The sequence below is a fragment of the Mandrillus leucophaeus genome, unplaced genomic scaffold (genome assembly GCF_000951045.1).
Source record: "Mandrillus leucophaeus isolate KB7577 unplaced genomic scaffold, Mleu.le_1.0 Scaffold13, whole genome shotgun sequence".
Classification (NCBI taxonomy): domain Eukaryota; kingdom Metazoa; phylum Chordata; class Mammalia; order Primates; family Cercopithecidae; genus Mandrillus; species Mandrillus leucophaeus.
Genome location: NW_012101254.1, coordinates 3,103,641 through 3,124,428, shown reverse-complemented (window position 1 = coordinate 3,124,428; position 20,788 = coordinate 3,103,641). Strand labels below are relative to the sequence as shown.

At 45.7% G+C, this 20,788-nt stretch overlaps 1 protein-coding gene across 1 annotated transcript in view; it reads left to right on the top strand.

The window, feature by feature from the left end:
* Positions 1-20,788, top strand: part of PLB1 (phospholipase B1) — a 156,858-nt gene that overhangs the window by 65,036 nt on the left and 71,034 nt on the right. Inside the window, exons 18-23 of the mRNA XM_011972728.1 lie at positions 3,215-3,273; positions 5,631-5,704; positions 7,169-7,212; positions 13,289-13,397; positions 18,191-18,242; positions 19,715-19,795. Of these exons, the coding sequence (XP_011828118.1) occupies positions 3,215-3,273; positions 5,631-5,704; positions 7,169-7,212; positions 13,289-13,397; positions 18,191-18,242; positions 19,715-19,795 (419 nt within the window). The remainder of the gene's footprint in view (positions 1-3,214; positions 3,274-5,630; positions 5,705-7,168; positions 7,213-13,288; positions 13,398-18,190; positions 18,243-19,714; positions 19,796-20,788) is intronic.

The following is a 20,788-nucleotide window of genomic DNA, read 5'->3' as shown; positions in this document are numbered from 1 at the left end:
GCACACCTCCACGCCTGGCTAATTTTTGTATTTTTAGTAGAGACGGGGTTTCGTCATTTCATCATTTTGGACAGGCTGGTCTCAGACTCCTGACCTCAGGTGATCTGCCCGTCTCGGCCTCCCAAAGTGCTGGGGTTGTAATCTGGTCACGCTACAGGCTTTATAAGCTGTCTTTTGCAAAGAAGGCTGTTGAGAAAGCCTCCTGCAGACAACTTTCAGTTTATCCCTCTTAAGCAATGGCCCACTGATATGTACCAGGGTGGGCCACTCCCTGGTACAAACTCTGTGCTAGGCTTCTTCCAAGCCACAAGAACTATTTCAGCAATTTAGTGCAGCGTTGCACCACTAGACAACAGAAGCACATCAGCAAAGGTGGAGCTGTAGCCAAGTCAGGGTGACCTTGGGGGTGAGGTAATTGGCGGAGTGGGAGGTAAGCTTCTGACCTGAGAGACCAAGCTATATATAGCTTAAGGAATTCTAGGTATGGTCCCGCAAATACACTAGGATTCACATTCTTATATGTATAAGGTAAGGAGGTAGGTAGATATAGTATCTGTGTGTGTATGTGAGTAACTACATATATAGCAATATCTATGTTAAACTCCTAACTTGCTTGCCAGGCATAAAAGCCTCTAATCCCAGTGACTCAGGAGGCTGAGATGGGAAGATCACTTGAGCCCAGGAGGTCGAGGCCACAGTGAGCCACGATCACACGCCACTGCACTCCAGCCTAGGTGACAGAGTGAAACCTTGCCTCAAAAAATAAAAATAAAATGAATATATTGATAGATGCTATAATATAATTGAATTTTGAAAACATTATGCAAAGTAGAAGCCAGACACAAACAGTCATATATTGTATTATTCTATTTATATGAAATATCCAGAATAGATAAATCCATAGAAGCAGAAAGCAGATTATTGATTACCAGATATTGATTAGGCCCTGTGGCCCTAACCTACCTTTCCAAGGTGGTTTTCTCTTTGCTGTCTCATATATGCTTCACGGAAGCAAACCGTATGACTAACTGGGCTTTCAAGACATCCAAGCTTGACCCTACCACATCCATCCATCAGGCTTTTCCCTCCATTACCCGATCTCGTGCTCCCTCATCCTCCTCTTATTCCTGAGGCTTAATTCAAATGCGACCTTCTCCATGAAGCCTGCTGTGACCCTCTCCTCAGGCCCCCCCAGAGGGAGATCATCCCTCCAGCTCTATAACCTTACATCACTTCACACCTCTGTTAGTGTTTATCAGTCTTACACCATAGTAACTATGGCTATTTCTCATTTTCTCCTTAGCTTGTGAGCTTTTTGAGGGCATTCTCTGTATCTGATCACTGTGTGGTCTCCAAAGCACCCAGCCACTGCTTGGTGTTCAATATGTTTGTCCTGTGAGTTAATAGCTGCCACATCACACAGAATGCTTAAACTCAAAAGATAAAAATTATATATAGTCAAGCTGTGGAAAACAGCTTGATGCTTCCTCAAAAAGATAAGCATAGGATTACCATATAACCCACCAATTCCACTCTCAGGTGTATACCAAAATAGTTGAAAACGGGCATTCAGACAAACACTTGTACACAGATATTTATAGCAATACTAGTCACAATAGCCCAAAAGTGGAAACAACCCAAATGCCTGTCAGTGGATGAATGGATAAACAAAAGTATGGTACATCCATACAATGGAATATCATTCAACAATAAAAAGGAATGAAGTGGCTGGGCTCCGTAGCTCATGCCTGTAATCCCAGCACTTTGGGAGGCTGAGGTGGGAGGATCACTTGAGGCCAGGAGTTTGAGACCAGCCTGGGCAACATAGACTCTCTCTACAAAAAATAAAAAAATTGGCTGGGCATGGTGGTATACACTTATAATCCCAGCTACTCAGGAGGCTGAGGTGGGAGGATCACTTGAGCCCAAGAGGTCGAGGCTGCAGTGAGCCATGATCACAAGCCACTGCACTCCAACCTAGGTGACAGAGTAAGACTTTGTCTCAAAACATAAAAATAAAACGAATGTATTAATACATGTTATAACATAATTGAACCTTGAAGACATTATGCAAAATAGAAGAAGCCAAATATAAAAAGTCACATATTATATGATTCTATGTACATGAAATATCCAGAATAGATAAATCCATAGAGGTAGAAAGCAGGGTATTGGTTACCAGGGACTGGGAGGAGGGAGAAATGGAGGTGACCACTTAATGGGTATAGGGTCTCCTTTTGGGGTAATGAAAATGTTTCAAAGCTAGATAGAGGTGATAGTTGCACAACATTGTGGATGTACTAAATGCCACTGAACTGTTCACTTTTTAAATGGTTAATTTTAGTTATGTGAATTTCATCTCAATTAAAAAACAGTCAGCTGGGTGCATTGGCTCTTGCCTGTAATCCCAGCACTTTGGGAGGCTGAGCCGAGTGGATCACAAGGTCAGGAGATTGAGACCATCCTGGCCAACACGGTGAAACCCCGTCTCTACTAAAAATACAAAAATTAGCCAGGTGTGGTGATGCGTGCCTATAGTCCCAGCTACTCAGGAGGCTGAGGCAGGAGAACAGCTTGAACCTGGCAGGTGGAGGTTGCAGTAAGCCAAGATCGCACCACTGCACTCCAGCCTGGGCGACAGAGCGAGACTGCGTCTCAAAAAAATATGATCATCTCATAAGATGCACAAAAAGCATTTGACAAAACTCAACAAAAAAAAAAAAAAAAAAAGTCAGTGGCATAAAAGTATTCCCTTTTCACTTTAGAGAAACTGAACTGATTTTGATAGGATGATGTAATATTTTATCCCAAATATCATCAGATCCTAGAATAGATTAAGTATTGGTTGCATTTCCATGGCAATTCCTTCCCTCCTCCCAAATCACCTTGCCAAGGGCCTGCCACCAGTCGCCTTGTAGCATCTGGTCTCACCAAATGTGAACACAGCTCCCCACTTAAAGCAGGATCCACCTTTAAGCTTGCTGTTCTGGTGTCCAGGTGCCCCAGAGAGGAAGCCAGCAGTCAGACTCCACGGCTGGCACTGCAGAGCCCATTGACAAGCATGGGTTTTTCCTGTCTTTTATCTGAGGTGTCTTGGTGGTAAAAACTGACTTTTTCTTCATTATCCTAGAAGTTATTCCTTTGTTTCAGAGTCGATGGGTCCAGTGCTTTCCTGGAAGCCCCATTTTCCACTCACTCCTGCTTGTATTCTTAGTTCATAGGCTGAAGCCGGCTGACATCAACGTAATTGGAGCCCTGGGTGACTCTCTCACGGTAAGTGACCCTGATGCCGAAGGGGCAGGAGGGGAAAAGATTTTGACTAATATGAGAACCTGAAGAGGAAAATGGAGAGAGAAGGTCTCACTCCTGGCTCTTAGATGCTGCCATCTCGGGTCCTGATCTCCATCTCTCCATTGTCTGACCCACCCTGGTATTCAACAGCATTCCCTTCCCATCATGGTTTCCCACCTCCATTCTGGTCTCATCTTCCTCCCCAATGCTGAGATGAAGGAAAGAGCAGGAAGTGGAAGGACCCCAGAGGGAGTGTGGGTGACAGGAGTGACCTACCCCAAGTCACACAGCTGGTCAGCAGTGGGGCAGGATGGATAAGATCTCCAGACCATGCTGTAGAACTAACTCCTCCAAGGATCCAGTGCTTGGTTTTGTCCATGTAGAAAAGCTAAGGGAAGGTACCAGGATGAGGGGTGAAGAGATGATGAGACAGGAGCAAGTGCTAATGGGGGCAGGGAGGTTGGGGAGGGTGGGAAGACGGGAGTCTGTGGAAGAGGCAGATAGGCCAGAGATGTTCCAAACCCACCTCTGCATCTGCCCCAGGGTGACACCTCAGACCCTGCAAAGCACTATCCATGAAAAGCAGAATCAGGCCTTTTGAGAGCCTGGGGGCTGGGGATCCCAGAGGTTCCTAGACACAGCTTCCATTCAACAGCCTCTCATCAGAGTCCAGCTGCTATTCCCTGGGCCAGTAGAATAGAGGGTCTCCAGCTGAATCCTCCCCAAGAACAAGCTGACACCTCTCATGTCTATGGTCTATCACAGTGATATCGTCCCACTCAGTGGGATGTATCTTCATGACAAAATCCTGTGAGGTATGACTTTCTTTAAATTCGACCAATAAAGTCTGGGCCCAGTGGCTCACATCTATAATCCCAGGACTTTAGGAGGCCAGGGTGGGAGGATCACTTGAGGCCAAGAGGTCAACACCAGCCTGGGCAACATAGCAAGACTCCATCTCTACAAAAATGAAAAAAAAAAAAAATAGCTAGGCATAGTGGCTTACATCTGTAATCCCAGCACTTTAGGAGGCCAGGGCAAAAGGATCACTTGAGGCCAGGGGGTCAAGATGAGCCTGGGCAACATAGCAAGACCCAATTTCTACCAAAAAAGAAAAAAAATTAAGCCTAGTGATGCATGCCTATAGTCCCAGCTACTTGAATGGCTGGGGCTAGAAGATCACTTCAGCTCAGGATTTCGAGGCTGCAATGAGCCATGATGGTGCAAACTGCACTCCAGGCTGGACAACAGAGCAAGGCCGTGTCTCTAAATCAGTAAGAAGGTGAATGAAGCTGGGCAAGGTGAAGTGCCTCAGGCCACACAGCTTGAGTGCTCAGTCACAGTGAGTGCTGTGACACAGCCACAGTGCTCGAGTCAGGATCAGAACTCAGGGATCCTGACCCTAAGTCCAGGGCCCTATCCCTGTGCTGTGACAGCCTCCTCTATGGCCCCTCAGCCACTCTTCACCCCAAAGGCCTGACTGCTCATAACCTCCCAGGAAGGACGGGCAGACTGGGCCTTAGCGGCTTCATGTACTGCTTATCCCAGCCTCTTCCTGCCCGGCGTGGCCTGGCATCACCTCCTCCCAATTCCCTGGTCTCCTCGAAGATACTCTCAGGACAGGGGGTCATCACATCTCAGCACAGCTGTTCAGGGGTTCCTAGGGAGGCAGCACTTTGGGTGTGAACCTGCCTGGCAAGTAGCAAAGGAACTGGGCACCAGAGAGCAGGGATCACACCTGGGGGCCTCTTGTGGAGACCAGACTTCACCCCCAACTGCCTAGGAGGCCTGTCTCGGCATGCTCTTCCAAATGCTCAGAAACAACGTGCTTTAGGCAAGGGACATGCACCTGAAGAGGGTCCACATTGTGCTTTCTTCAGCTGATGATGGCTACGTGGGATTTCATTTTATTACTACATTTTAAACTGTGCATAGGTGAGAGATATTGGTATAAAAGGATAATGATATATTTCCTTTTATGATATACTTCACAACTTAAAAAAATGAGAAAAACAGGACCCTGAAATGTATCCTTTTGAAAAGGTACAGTCTAATTTCAGGAGCACTTTTGCTAGACAAGTTTCACTTGGTCTTAGCCTAGGCAGGGTTTCTTAGAATGAAGCAGAGCTGTGAACAGCACCAGGTCTTCCCAGTGGGCGCTCTCACTCACCTCTGAAAAGGCAGGATGCATATGGAGATATGGTGCCATCTAGACCCTAGATCCCAGAGAGTGCCCAGGCGGTCCTGGCCAGCATAAGAACATAGACCTTTTGGCAGGCAGGCAGAGGTGGGCCACTGGGGAAAGCAAAGAAACTCACCCCGTCGTCGTTCTCTCTCAGGCAGGCAATGGGGCTGGGTCCACACCTGGAAACATCTTGGACGTCTTGACTCAGTACCGAGGCCTGTCCTGGAGGTGAGTGAGGGAGTGGCAAGGCCCCAAGGACCCCTTCATTGCAGAGCAAGGGAAACCCCCTGAGCATTCTAGAAAACAACACCTTAAGCAGGGGGTGGGCTGCTTTGTTCTTTTCTATGACCAACTTCTAGGTTTAATTTGAAAAAGGTGTTCACCAGCCTCCTCAAACCACTACATTGCTCAGAACAGTAGCTGAGCCTTGAGCCAGGAGTCTAGGAGAGAAACTACATAAATGTTTGGGTTGGAAATGCTTCTCTGGCTTCCATTTCTCCCTCTGCGATATAATCTCAGAAGGAGGCAGTGGCCTGAGTGATGCACAGATCATTGCCTTTGGAACCAGAGTTGTAACTGAGTCCTAGCTACCCAGCTGGATGTAACCTTGGGCAAGTTCCCTAACCTCTCTGAGCCTCTCTCCTCATCTCTGATGCAGAAACAATGCTACTACCTGAGCACTGTCTGAGGACTAGAAAGAATTTAAGTGTCCAGCACACTGCTTGACACAAAGTAAGTATCTGGTAGTTAGCATTGTTGTTATAGGGCCTTTATTTTACAGATGAGGAAACAAGGCTCAGAGAGGGCAAGTAACCTGACCAAGATCACAGAGCCAGAAGGTAAAAGATCACGAAGCAGAGCAGATATTTGCTGGCCCCTACCAGTGCATTCCCTTCTCATGTATCACTTTGGCAGGCTTATTTCTGCTCTGCATGCGATCAAACCTCTGCTGCAAGCCCGGGAAGGCTTGGTGTTTCCTCACCTGGAATCTGGCATCTCCATCTGACACCTGCTTTAACCTCAGTGCCGACTCTCTGGCATCCTTCCTCACGTTGCTGCACAGTTAAAACCCAAACATTTGGAGAACCTTTTAGATGCTCCTAGACACGCGTGGCACAGAATGGGGTGGGGGGTGTGGAAAAGCAGGGAATCCAGTCCACTCTGGAATGCTGCATATTTGCATGCCTAGAAATCCTTCTCACTTTGATCACCTTGGAATTTTAGTATTGGCTTGGAAGATGGCTGAGTTTCTAGAAGACACCTTTTAGAAACGGCTTTTACAAGCCAAGCAGGAAGAGAAAAGAGAAAAAATAGGGCCAGCGTTTTTAAGACTACGTTTACACCAATAATATTAATGCACGGTGCAGTGGCTAGTTGGAAAGGGGCTGGCAGACGAGGGACTACTTCCCCTTTGAAAGCGGGGGTGCAAGGAACCCACCTGCCTCCCCTGCCCCAGCACCAGCGGAAATCAGCCGCCGGTTTAAAGCTGGCTTGTTGTTTGATGTGCTGGCCTATGGGGAGGGGAGTCATATTCTGGTTTGCTTTTTCCATTTTTCTACTGAAGTGATGGGAAAGGGCAAGCTCCAAGCCTCACGGCTGTTTCTCGGGAGACGGGCGTTTCTGGCTAGTGTCTGAAGGGTCTCGGCGTGGCTGGCATTTTTAACCCTTCATTTTCTTGGACCCACAATACAGCGTCGGCGGAGATGAGAGCGTCAGCACCGTTACCACCCTGGCGAGTGAGTACTAGGCGGCGGCCGGGCTGTTTGGTTTGGGGCGGCCCCTGCATGCTTCCCGCTCCCCCGGCAGGGGGCGCCGGCCTCGGGAGGAACGCCGGCTGCAGGAGCCCACTAAATTCACCAGGGGGCGCTGCCTCCCAAGACTCCCAGCTCCGCTTCCGATAGTGACGGAAGCTTTGGAGTTGGGGGCGGAGCGGGGTTCGAGGCTTGGGGGCCGGTGGCGGGGAGGTGTCAAAAAGAAATTGTCTTTGTCCAAGGAAGGAAGAAAGTAAAGCGGGAAAAAAAAGAGCTCAGATCACGTCTTAGTGCAAGTCATTAAAAAGTGATTCAATAATCTGGCATGAGATTAGAGAGAATAAAGAAAAGTGATTCAAGAAAGAAGAAAAGGAAACCAGGGTGTGCAGCACCTGCCTTTCCGAGCAGATAACCCCCCTGCGAGAGCCATCGATCCAGGCACCTGGAGCGCAGGCACAGCTGCGCACAGACATTGAATTGCGGAGTTGCTGTAGGAACTGCTGCTGCTCTTGCCGCAGGAGGATATGAAGTTACCTTGTCCAGGTTGTGCAGACACAGCCATCTTTGGGACTCAACACTTTTCTTAATTTACTTCCCACCAACCTGCTCGGAATGATTTTTTTCTTTATTTTTTTTTTTTTGAGACGGAGTCTTGCTCTATTGCCAGGCTAGAGTGCAGTGACGCCATCTCGGCTCACTGCAACCTCCACCTCCCTGGCTCACGCCATTCTCCTGCCTCAGCCTCCCGAGTAGCTGGGACTACAGGCGTCCACCACCATGCCCGGCTAATTTTTGTATTTTTAGTAGAGACAGGGTTTCACTATGTTGGCCAGGATGGTCTCAATTTCCTGACTTAGTGATCCACCCGCCTTGGCCTCCCAAAGTGCTGGGATTACAGGCGGAATAACTTTTTAAAGCCTGACTATATTCTCTGAAGGGTCTGGTCTTATCACCTTTTTAAAATTCTCCCCAGTGCATACACATCTCCGTGCTTGTTCTTAAAGTATGCAAGCCATACATGTTTAAATTGAATTCTTTTCCTGGAATCTTCTGGCTGATAATTTTGTCTGGGAGGAATTTAATTGGTCCCATTCTCATTTACTTCCCTGGTACATATCCCTTTGTAATATATCTTTAGAAGCTAACAACTTGAACTTGAAGCCACCAAGACTTGGATGAGGGGGACATCATAGCTTAATCTCCACATAGGCAGAGCAGAGCTGAGCAGACTTCACATTACCTGTTTTGGTTATTTGTAAATCCTGTTGAATTTAGGTAGACAGGGTTCTGTGCCACAAGCACTCCTTGCCTTCTTTAGGTCTACATATGTGAGCTATAAATCAGTTCCTCTATTGCTAGGAGATGGTTCAGGGTGCTTTTGTGAGTGTGATGAACTTGGCTGTGGAATGGCCCACTGCATACAACAGCTTTCTGGGCTGTCTACTTCTATGCTCGTATAATGGACAAGATAATTGGATATTATTTGGCTTCACGTCTTTCCCCAAAGTAATTTACAAAGGATTGAGACAATGTCACCCCTCAGGTGGATGACTCCCCTGGCACACTTAGCCCAGAAATGGATTACCAGCTATTTAGACTCTTCTTGCTAGAGATGTGAAGACTATTTGATAGTAGGGGATAGATAATCCATGGGGAAATAACTATACGGAAATGTGTTAGAAAACTCATACAAATGTAAGGGCAGAACAAAATCCCCATTCAACCCCCTGTTCAATTTAATCCAGCAAATATTCCAGTGCTGGAGTGCTTGGAAAATAGGAGAACAGTGCCCCAATGACATCACCAAAGTCTCTTTGGCAGCATGTCTTCCTAAAGACAAACACATGACTAATATTTACAGATGTGTACAAAGCTTAGGGGAAAATAAACATAGAGGCTATTAACCCTGTCTTCTGAAAAGGAGCTTCAAGAATGAGAATTCGTCAGGTAAGGAAAGGGGAGAGAATGTTCCTGGCAGAGATAACTGCCTGCACCAGCAACTTGTTGCCCTACTCAATGTGTGGTTCCTCCCTATGACATTCTTCCTAAGTAGCTGGGTAGGCTGTGCTGAGTTCCTTCTACCTCCTAGGGAACCTACCACTTCCTAGGACAAACCATTCCACTTTCAAATCGCTCAGGTGATTTCACAGTCCTTTCTTCTCTTGAGTAGAAATCGGAGCAATTTCCATTTATTAGTGTAATGTCCCCCAACCTCAAGGAATGAGTCCAATCCGTCTGTGCTGAGTAAACCTGCAGCAGTGCTGGGTTCTAGCAAGCACTCTACTGGAAGGGGCCCTAAAGTCCTGGCTGCTACCCACCCAGTTTCTTTCTCACATCCTAGCAGATTGTGAGACAGCGGGGGCAAGTGCCCTTGTATTGGAGCTGAGAGACCAGCCATTCTTAGCAGCTACATGACTTTGAGCAAGTCTCCAAGCTTGTCTGAACTTTGCTTTATTTCTAATTCAGTCCATAAACGTGTTGAGCATTATATGAGGCCCTGGGGTATATAGACTCTGCTCTTAGGAGGGCTCGCCAAGTTGGAAAGATGAAAAAGTGAAAAGTGTGATCCATATTAGTAAAGGCAATTAGAATGCATGAGATTGCAAAGTTCAACAAAACTGACAAAACTTTAACTAGACTGGCAAAAGGGAGGGGGACTCAAAATCAAGAATGAAAGAGGAGATACTACCAACCTTACAGAAATAAAAAGGGTTATTAGAGAATACCATGAACAGTTGTATGCCAATAAATCAGATAACTTGGATGAAATGGACAAATTCCTAGAAAGGCACAAACTACTGAAATTGACTCCATAAAAAGTAGAAAATCTGAATAGATTTATAACAAGCAAAGAGATTGAATTAATAATTTTAAAACTTCCTACCCAAAAAAGCCCAGACTGTCTCTGGCTTCGCTGGTGAATTCTATCGAACATTAGTATCAATCACCAGTTCTTCACAAACTCCTCCCAAAAACGGAAGAAGAGGGAATGTTTCACACCTCATTCCATGAGTTTTACCCTGATAGCAAAATAAGACAAAGACATCACAAGGGAAGCAAAGTATGACCAGTAAGTATTATGAATGTAGACCGAGAAATCCTACAGAAAATACTAGCAAACAAAATCCAGCAATAAAATATATATATATACCTCATGACTAAGTGGAATTAGCCCAGGAATATGAGGTTAGTTTTCAACCTCAAAATCAATTAATGTAATATTCTATGTCAATAGGATAAAAGACAAAAACCACACATCATGATCATCTCAATGGATCAGAAAAAGCATTTAACAAAAATCTAACACCACTTCACGATAGAAACACTCAACAAAGGCTGGGTGCAGTGGCTCATGCCTGTACTACCAGCACTTCGGGAGGCCTAGGCAGGTGGATCACTTGAGGTCAGGAGTTAGAGACTAGCCTGGCCAACACCGTGAAACCCTGTCTCCACTAAAAACACAAAAATTAGTCGGGTGTGGTAGCAGGTGCCTGTAATCCCAGCTACTTGGGAGGCTGAGGCACAAGAATCGCTTGAGCCTGGGAGGCAGAGGTTGCAGTGAGTTGAGATTGCGCCACTTCACTCCAGCCTGGGTGACAGAGCAAAACTGTCTCAAAATAAATAAATAAAGTAAAAAAACAACAAATTAGAAATAGAAGGAAAATTCCTCACTCTGATAAAGGGTATCTTTTAAGAGCCCACAGCTGACATCACAGGCAATGGTGAAAGATGGAATGCTGCCCCCTCTCTCTGATATCAGGAGTGAGACAAGGATGCATGCTCTTGCCACTTTTATTCAACATCACACTGGCCATGGCAGTTAGGCAAGAAAATGGAAGAACAAGTAATAGGATTGGAAATAAAGAAATAAAACCACTTCTATTTAAAGATGACATTATACTATATAGAGACTATCCCAAGAAATCCACTAAAAATTATTAGAGCTAATAAGTGAGTTCAGTGATTGCAAGGTACAAATCAATATACAAAAATGTGATTCTTTATACTAGCAATTAATATGAAAATGAAATTCCATTTACAATAGCATCAAAAATAATAAAATACTTAGGAATAAATTTAACCAGAAAAGAGCATCGCTTTTACTCTTAAGATCACAAAACATTGCTGAAAGAAATTAAAGACCTAAGTAAGTAGAAAAACATCTGACATTCATGGATTAGAAGATTTAATATTCTTAAAATGATAATACTCCCCAAATCTATGGATTCAGTGTGATCCCTATCAAAATTCCAGGTAGCTCCTTGGCAGAGATTTGCAAGCTGACCCTAAAATTCATGTGGGAATTCAGGGGACCCAGAATATCCCAAGAAATCTAGAAAAGAACAAATTCAGAGGATTTATACTTACCAATTTCAAAACTTACTATAAAGCTATAGTAATCAAGACACGTGGTACTAGCATAAAGATAGACATATCAAACAATGGACTAAGATTGAGAGTCAGAAATTAAACTCTCATATTGATGGTTAACTCATTTTCAGCAAGGATGCCAAAACCAATGGGGGAAAGAATAGGCTTTTCAATAAATTGTGCTGAAACAACTAGATACACACCAAAAAAATGAAGTTGAACTCCTACCTCACACCTTATACAAAAATTTACTTAAAATGAATCATAGACCTAAACGTAAGAGCTACAACTAATTCTAGGAAGAAAATATAGAAGCAGATCTTTATGATCTTGAGCTAAACAAAGTCTTCTTCGAAATACCACTAAGAGCACAAGTGACAAAAGAAAAATCGATATTTTGCGCTTCAAAGGATAGCATATCATAAAGAAAGTAAAGACAACCCAAAGAGTGGAAGTAAACGCTTGCCAATCCTATATCTAATAAGAAACTCATATCTAGAAATTATAAAGAACTCTTACAACTCAATAATAAGACGATAACCCAGTTAAAATTGGGCAAAGGATCTGAATAAACATTTCTACAAGTGGCTAGTAAGCACATGAAAATATGCTCAACATCAGTAGCCATCAGTGCAAATCAAAACCACCATGAGATATCAATTCACATCCACTAGCATGGTTGTAATAGAAAGATAATAAGTGTTGACGGGGATATGGAAATATTGAAGCCCTCAGAAACTGCTGGTGGGAATGTAAAAATGGTGTAGCTGCTTTGAGGAAAGTCCTGGCAGTTCCTTAAAAGGTTAAACAGGGTTAGGGCTAGGGTTAAACAGATACATACATTAAAAGATACATACATTAAAAGATATGTATATCTTTTCTACTCTTAGATACATATCCAAGAGAAATTCACACAAAAACTTGTACACAAATGTTCATAGCAGCATTTTTCATAATACCCAATATGTGGAAATAACCCCAAAGCCCCATCAACTGAAGAATGGATAAATAAAATGTGGTATATCCATACTATGGAATATTATTCAACAATAAAAAGGAATGCAGTACAGATGTATGCTACAACATGGGCGAATGTTGAAAATAGTACGCTAAGTGAAAGAGGCCAGTCACAAAAGGTATGTTGGGCTATATGATTTCATTCATATGAAATGGCCTGAATAAGCAAGACTACAGAGACAGAGTAGATCCACAATTGCCACGAGGTTGCAGGGAATGGGGAGTGACTGCTAGTGGGTACTGGGTTTCTTTCTGGGATGATGAAAATGTTCTAAAGTTGATTACATGGTGATGATTGTACAACTATGTGAATATGCTAAAAGTTATTGAACTGTATACTTTAAATTGGTAAATTTTGTGGTAAGTGAATTATATTTCAATAAAGCTACTATATATGTAGTAAAAAGGAAAACTACATGAGAAAAGCATGTAACCCAGACTCACATTTCCTCAGCAATAATTGATGAAACATCTGTTGTGTGCTGCCCTGTTGTTAAGTGTTGTTAAGCTAGTGCCTGCTGAACGTTTTCTTCCCATGCTGAACGAAGGTTGGGGTAAGAGTAGGGGCTGTGGAGTGGGGACTGTGCTCCCTAACACCCACTGGTGCTTATCAAAGGAATTTGAAGATTGCTTTGCTGTAGTCACTAAGCGTGTCTTTTCCTTGTATTTGCAGACATCCTCCGGGAATTCAACCCTTCCCTGAAGGGCTTCTCTGTTGGCACTGGGAAAGAAACCAGTTCTAATGCCTTCTTAAACCAGGCTGTGGCAGGAGGCCGAGCTATGTGAGCTGGGGTGATGGGGGCGGTGAACAGCACAGGTCTTCTGGGGACCAGAGGGGGGCTTGGCCTAAACTGGGTTTATGGCTGAAGGTTGAAGGGCTTTGTCAGGGGAAGGGGTTTGAGGGCCAAAGACTGAACGGGGCTGTCTTGGAGGTGTTACAGAAATCTGTGAGCCTACCCTAACACCCACCCCCAGAAACTAGTCACAGTGCACTCTGATGCCAGGCATATGCTCTGAGCAGATTACTTTGCCTGCCTGTAAATCTCACGTAAGACATAGGTTATAAGCGGGCTCACTCTGCATCCCAATTGTCACGGCTATGTCACTGCTGTTTCAGAGTCCTGCTCTCCCTCCCTTCCTCAGCTGTGCCTTTCGGGCTCTAAACTCTGCATCCTTCCAGTGTCCCGAGAAGAGCACCAGCCCTGGGAGGGGAGGCCCTGAGTGCAAGCTCAGTTTCCTCCCTGGCCTCTCTAAGCCTCAGACTCTAAGAGGTGGGGCTGGTTAGGAACCTCTCCCACAGGGCGGTCATGAAGCTCAGATGTCGTGTTGGATATGAAGGTTCTGGTGAGCTGTAAATAGTGGACACATGACACGCATTGGTCAAAATGGTGGTCCTGGCAGTAATGCAGCAAGTGGCAGGCCCACCTCGGGGGAAACATCAGTGAGCACAGCCATGACTGTCATGGTCCCTGGGCATGGCCAGGCCGGTCCTCAAGAGTGGGCAGGTCAGCATTCCTAGGTCCCATCCCTCCACTGCACTCCAAGATTCCAGGGCCTTGAGTGCTGCTTGGGTTTGCTGCCTGGTCAGAGAGCAAGTGAATGCCATACCTAATCAAGGAAACATAAATTGGAAGATCCTTTTTTATACTATTTATATTTATTTTTAATTTTTATTTCAACACTTTTTGGGGTACAGGTAGTTTTTGGTTACATGAGTAAGTTCTTTAGTGGTGATTTCTGAGATTTGGGTGTACCTGTCACCTGAGCAGTGTCCACTCTACCCAGTATGTAATCTTTAATCCCTCACCTCTCCCACCCTTCCTCTCTGAGTCCCCAAAGTCCATTATATCGTTCTTTTTTTTTTTTTTTTGAGACAGGGTCTTGCTCTGTTGCCCAGGCTGGAATATAGTAGTGCAATCTCAGCTCACAGCAACCTCCACTCCCAGGTTCAAGTGATTCTCCCACCTCAGCCTCCCAAGTAGCTGGGATCACAGGCACACATCACCATTCCTGGTTAAATTTTGTTTGTATTTTTCGGTAGAGACGGGGTTTCACCATGTTGGCCAGGCTGGTCTTGAACTCCTGACCTCAAGTGATATGCCCGCTAGGCCTCCCAAAGTGCTGGGATTACAGGCGTGAGCCACCATGCCTGGCCCTTTATATCAGTCTTATGCCTTTGCATCCTCATAGCTTTGCTCTCCCACTTATAAGTGAGAACATACAATATTTGGTTTTCCATTCCTGAGTTACTTCACTTAGAATAATGGCTTCCAGCTCCATCCAAGTTGCTGCAAAGCACATTATTTTATTCCTTTTTATGGCTAAGTAGTATTCCACGGTGTATATAGACCACATTTTTTTTTTATCCACTTGTTGGTTGATGAGCACTTAGGTTGGTTCTATATCTTTGCAACTGCAAATTGTGCTGCAATAAACATGCATGTGCATGTGTCTTTTTCATATAACGACTGATTTTCCTTTGGGTAGATACCCAGAAGTGGGATGGCTGGATCGAATGGTGGTTCTGCTTTCAGTTCTTTAGGGAATCTCCACACTGTTTTTCATGGTGGTTGTACTAGTTTACACTCCCACCAGCAGTGTAAAAGTGTTCCCTTTCACCATATCCAGGCCAACATCTATTATTTTTTGACCTTTTAATTATGGCCGTTCTTGCAGGAGTAAAGTGGTATCTTATTGTTTTAATTTGCATTTCCCTGATATTTGGTTATGTTGAGCATTTTTTCATGTTTGTTGGCTGGTTGTATATCTTCTTTTGAGAATTGACCATTCATGACCTTTGCCCACTTTTTGATGGGATGATTTGGTTTTTTTAGATCCTATTTTTAATCACAATTATCACACTACATTGTGGTTCCTAGGAATCATGTGGTTTGGTTCCTAGATTTCCTGACATCCTTCCAGCTCTCAGCACCATCCTGAGACCATGAGCCACCTAAGTAGCTTTCTTATTCATCACCAGTAGGAAAGGTGACACAGTATCCAAAGTAATGAGTAACACAAACTCCAATAGGTTTAGTTTGTTTGTCTGAGACAGAGTCTCACTCTGTTGCCTAGGCTGGAGTGCAGTGGCACGATCTCGGCTCCCTGCAACCTCTGCCTCCCAGGTTCAAGTGATTTCCCAGCCTCACCTTCCTGAGTAGCTGGGACTATGAGCACATTTTTTGTATGTTTAGTAGAGACGGTTTCACTGTGTTAGCCAGGATGGTCTCGATCTCCTGACCTCATGATCTGCCCGCCTTGGCCTCCCAAAGTGCTGGGATTACAGGTGTGAGCCACAGCATCCAGAAGGCCCAATAGGTCTTATGATGAATTCTGGGGCTTTCTTTTCCTTTTGATGTTGATAGAGTTAAAAGGCTACAGGTTTACTGCTTTAATAGTACCATCATCTTGCTTTTTCCAAGCATATGTGGGCTGGTAGTATAAGAGGAAAGACAGTTGTAAGCATGATTAGGTCAGGCAGGCATCCAAGAATGAAACCTTAGAGTCAAGAGCATAAAAGTAACCAAAAATGAATGTGATTGATTTGGCCCTGGGTTTCTGTCCTTGCTTTGCCAGAGGACTTGGGGCTCTCATGCAAGCAATCCAAGCACATCCTGGGTGGCAGGGAAAAGTTGGGGGTTATTATTCCTGTATTACAATGGAAGAAACTATAGCACAGAGAGGCCACATGGCCTGAACAAATGCATCGACTTGACCACATAGTCTGGCCTTGTGCCCTGCAGGCTTTATTCCAGGTCTGACAATAGCTATCATGCGGATACAGCAGTGCACCATTTACAAGGTACCCTCACATTTATCATCCCTGTAGTCTGCACAATAACCATGAGATGAACAGAGCAAAACATCAGACTCCCATGTTTTACCAATGATAAACTTGAGCTTCGGCCAGGCACAGTGGCTCACGCGTGTAATCCCAGCATTTTGGGAGGCCAAGGTGGGCAGATTACTTGAGGTCAGGAGTTCGAGATCAGCCTGGCCAACATAGTGAAATCCCGTCTCTACGAAAAATACAAAAATTAGCCGGGTGTGGTGGCGGGTGCCTGTAATTCCAGTTACTTGGGAGGCTGAGGCACGAGAATCGCTTGAACCTGGGAGGTGGAGGTTGCAGTGAACTGAGATCACGCCATTGCACTACAACCTGGGTGATAGCGCAAGACTCAGTCTCAAAAAAAAAGAGTTTCAGAGTGGTTGAGTAATCATCCTCAAACTCTGTTCCATCAACAGAGCAGCTGCTCTGATAACTTCAGATTTACAGATGAGGAAATCAAGGCTCAAAAAGGTTAAGTGACTTACGTGCAGTCCCCATCCAGGTAACCAAATACCTAGTGTACTTTGACTCACATCAGGCCAGGAGGGCAAATAGATAAGAGGGAAAGAGGATGACCACTAATGTTTCCTGCTAAGCCCTGTGCCAGGGACTTTGTCAATGCTGATGGTGGGAATGATGGCAGAAATAACTCAGTGGTTGCATACTATGTGTCAAGCACTGTTGTAAGTTCTTTATATGGCACCTCATTTAATTTCCCCAACAGCTCTGAGAGGAAGGTATGTTACCATCCCCGTTTCCCAAAGGGAAAAACTGAGGGTTTGCAGGATCAAGTAGCTGGCCAAGGTCTCAGAGCTGGTCATTTGTGGAACCAGGATTCAACCTCTGGCAGTCTGGCACCAGCAGTGGCTCCCATCTACTGCTCCCAATGACCGTCCAAGATCAGTGAGCTTGTCTCCATTTTGTGGTCTTTTTGAGCTGAGAATTAGAGTCACTTTCACACAGTTAGCAAGAGGCACTTAAGTGCCCAACCCAGGTGCATCTGACTAGACTACATCATCTTAAGGGTAGGAGGGCTTAGACTATGGCACCTGCCAAAATGGGGGGTGCCATGACATGTGCATGATGTGAAATACTCACAGGCAAACCTTCTGTTTGCCCTGAACAAGCCTGGCTTGGAAGGAAAAGAAAAGTACACCATACCAAATATGCCAATCAGAAAATAGTCACACTGGCTGGGCGCGGTGGCTCACGCCTGGAATCCCAGCACTTTGGGAGGCCAAGGCGATGGATCGTGAGGTCAGGAGTTTGGGATCAGCCTGGCCAACATGGTAAAACCCCGTCTCCACTAAAAATACAAAAATTAGCTGGGCATGGTGACACATGGCTGTAATCTCAGCTACTTGGGAGGCTGAATCAGGAGAATTGCTTGAACCCAGGAGGCAGAGGTTGCTGTGAGCTGAGATTGTGCCACTGCACTCCAGCCTGGGCGACAGATCGAGACTCCATCTCGGGTGGCGGGGGAGGGAAAGAAAAAGAAATAGTCACACTGAGAGTCACCCCCTCCTATGTGCAGTGCTCTGGCCTTCCCAAGCACAGTCACCACCCAGCACCCCCACAGTGAAGCATGACTGGGGAAGGAGCTTTGTGACATGACCTTCAGTCCATTTTCCCGCAGGAGGCCCACCCTGGGCCTTCCTCCACTGTACATTTGATTGCTGTTCTCTCTGCTAAGAGCCCCTGCCAGTCCCCACTCCTCACAGCACTTCCTCTGGTATGTGTCCGCAGGGATTTACCTGTCCAGGCCAGGAGGCTGGTGGACCTGATGAAGAATGACACGGTGAGTCCCTGGGATGGGAAGTAGACAAGAGAAATCCGTGGACACAGAAAAGATCAGCTGTGGATTGAGGGGTGGTTGGGAGCCTGGCGTGGGTTTCTAGCAGACACATCTGAAGCCTAAAACGCTGCTCCTCTGGAAAGGTGATTCCTGTTTGTTCAGTCAGTCGGCTGTTGAAATTAAACATCTATTGTGAGTCAGGCATCAGGCTGGGGCTGAAGATACACGAAAGAATACAACACAGTCCCGTCCTCAAGGAGCTTGGAAGAGGAGACCAATGTGAAGAATCAAATTATAGAACAGTTGCCACGTGCTGCATCAAAAGGGTTCTGTGTAAGACAGGGTGGGACGTAGAAGGGACCGGCCCCTCTGCTTAGGATGGTCAGGGAAGGCTTGAGAAGGAGATTTTGGCTGTTATTCTGGGCACATGGCCTATGGGAGAGCCCCGGTCTGCAAGGAGCAGTACCAGAAAATAAAAGTAGAGGAGATGTTTGACCAGGGTTCTGAGAGATGAATGTGAGGCTCCCCTTCAAAGGAAAGCATGGGTCTCAATTCAGAGGCTGTTTGCAGGGGTTTCTAGGTGGGTAAAATAAAAAGGAAGATTAGGATGAATTATGTTATATATAATTTAATGTACAACAAAGTCTATTACTGGGATATTTTCAGGGTATTTCTACCCTTAATGTCAAACTTTTCTGGATCTTGTTCTCACCTTCCTCCTTCCACCCTCTTTTGGAAGTGCAGATCAGAGAAGTAAAGCTATGTAGGCCTGGGGCAATATAAGAGGCTTGAAGGGCCGTGGTTGCCCTGGGGCCATAGTTTATGGAATGTGTGTGGCTGTACCCTCTCCACACAGCCCTGTGACTTCACGTACTTCTCCAGGTCCTCCTTGGAGGAGACAGATACCAGAGGTGGCCAAATCTTTTCAGAGCTTGTGCTTAGAGCTGCCACCTTACTCTACCCATCCTCTCTGGCTTGACTAGTTCATAGGCAGAGCTAGTCACCAGTGTGAGTACTCCAAATTTGGAGAGCTCCCTCTTAATGAAAGGTGGTCCTTTCTCTGTTAAGGCAAAATTAGAATTCAGGATTTCTAGAAGATTCTGGAACAAACGTTCCTGTCCCATGGCCAAGACCAGCTTCCTTATCCCCTCCCCACTTCCTTGCTATGCTGGAGATGGAGGAACAGAGCTCAGAGGGCATCTGTATCCACTCCCACCAGGACACGTGGAAACTGTGACGTGTGTGCTTTTGTGTGTGGGCAGAGCCACATGGAAGTTCAGTGATTCCACCTAAAATAATGAACCATTAGCACCTATGATCTGAGGAGCCCAAAACCAAGGAACAGAACATTCGAAAGTCCATGAGACTGTAGTGTGTGAGGACCCATCTTTTCTAGTGTCAAGCACTAGAAAAGTGTTTTCCTTGGCTTGACTCTGGGACAAGGTGCTTGATTGTGTGTTTCTTATTCATTTCAGAGGATACACTTTCAGGAAGACTGGAAGATAATAACCCTGTTTATAGGCGGCAATGACCTCTGTGATTTCTGCAGTGATCCGGTAGGTCTGCAGGCCCTTTACTCAGGACTCACCCCCAGAGAAGGATTTTCACAGCCCGGTCACTTGCTCTGCCCGGGAGCAGTACAGCTAAGTTGGGACTCAGGCTCGTGGTTTGTCTTGGATCCAGCCTGGGATGAACCCTGAGACTGAGAAGGCATTCACCTCCAGGGAGCCGTTCAGCTGGACAAGCAGGATTGGTTATAAGATTGATCCTGATTAAGTTTCCTATCAAGGGAGCTTGATCATATCATTCTAGAAACCAAGATAACACCCATTGACTAGAAAAATCTTTCGTGTGTTCACAGAGAGTCACAGGTTAGCTCCTTTCCCCAGTCTCCAGCGGCCTTGCCCTCTCCACCTTTGTGCTGTCACTTGTATGGAAAGGTCGAGTTCCTGCAGGCATTTGGGTGAGCTTCAGAGCCACGTCATTCTGGGCCGGTGGGAAACCCAAGATCAAGGCTGCTGCTCCATGGATGCTGCATGTCCTCCTGGAACCTCAGTCTCTGAGCTGATAGAAGCCTGACAGGGCATACCCACTAGTCTCCCACCCACGCCTATGCCGGGAGCAAAGCAGTGGCGAAGGAAACACAGGCCCTGTCCTCAGGAACTCGCACTGCCAGCGGAGAGAGACATGGGCAATTCATCCTGCACAAGGCAGACATCAGGATGTGGTTGTAGGGTTGCACACAGAAGGGAGGTCTAAAAGCAAAGTTGGCTGGCGCAGTGGCTCACACCTGTAATCCCAGCACTTTGGGAGGCCGAGGCAGACAGATTACCTGAGGTCAGGAGTTCGAGACCAGCCTGGCCAACATGGTGAAACCCCATCTCTACAAAAATACAAAAATTAGCCAGTCATAATGGCGAGTGCCTGTAGTCCCAGTTACTTGGGAGGGTGAGGCAGAAGAATCGCTTGAACCCAGGTGGCAGAGGTTGCAGTGAGCTGAGATCACGCCACTGCACTCCAGCCTGGGTGACAAAGTGAGACTCCATCTC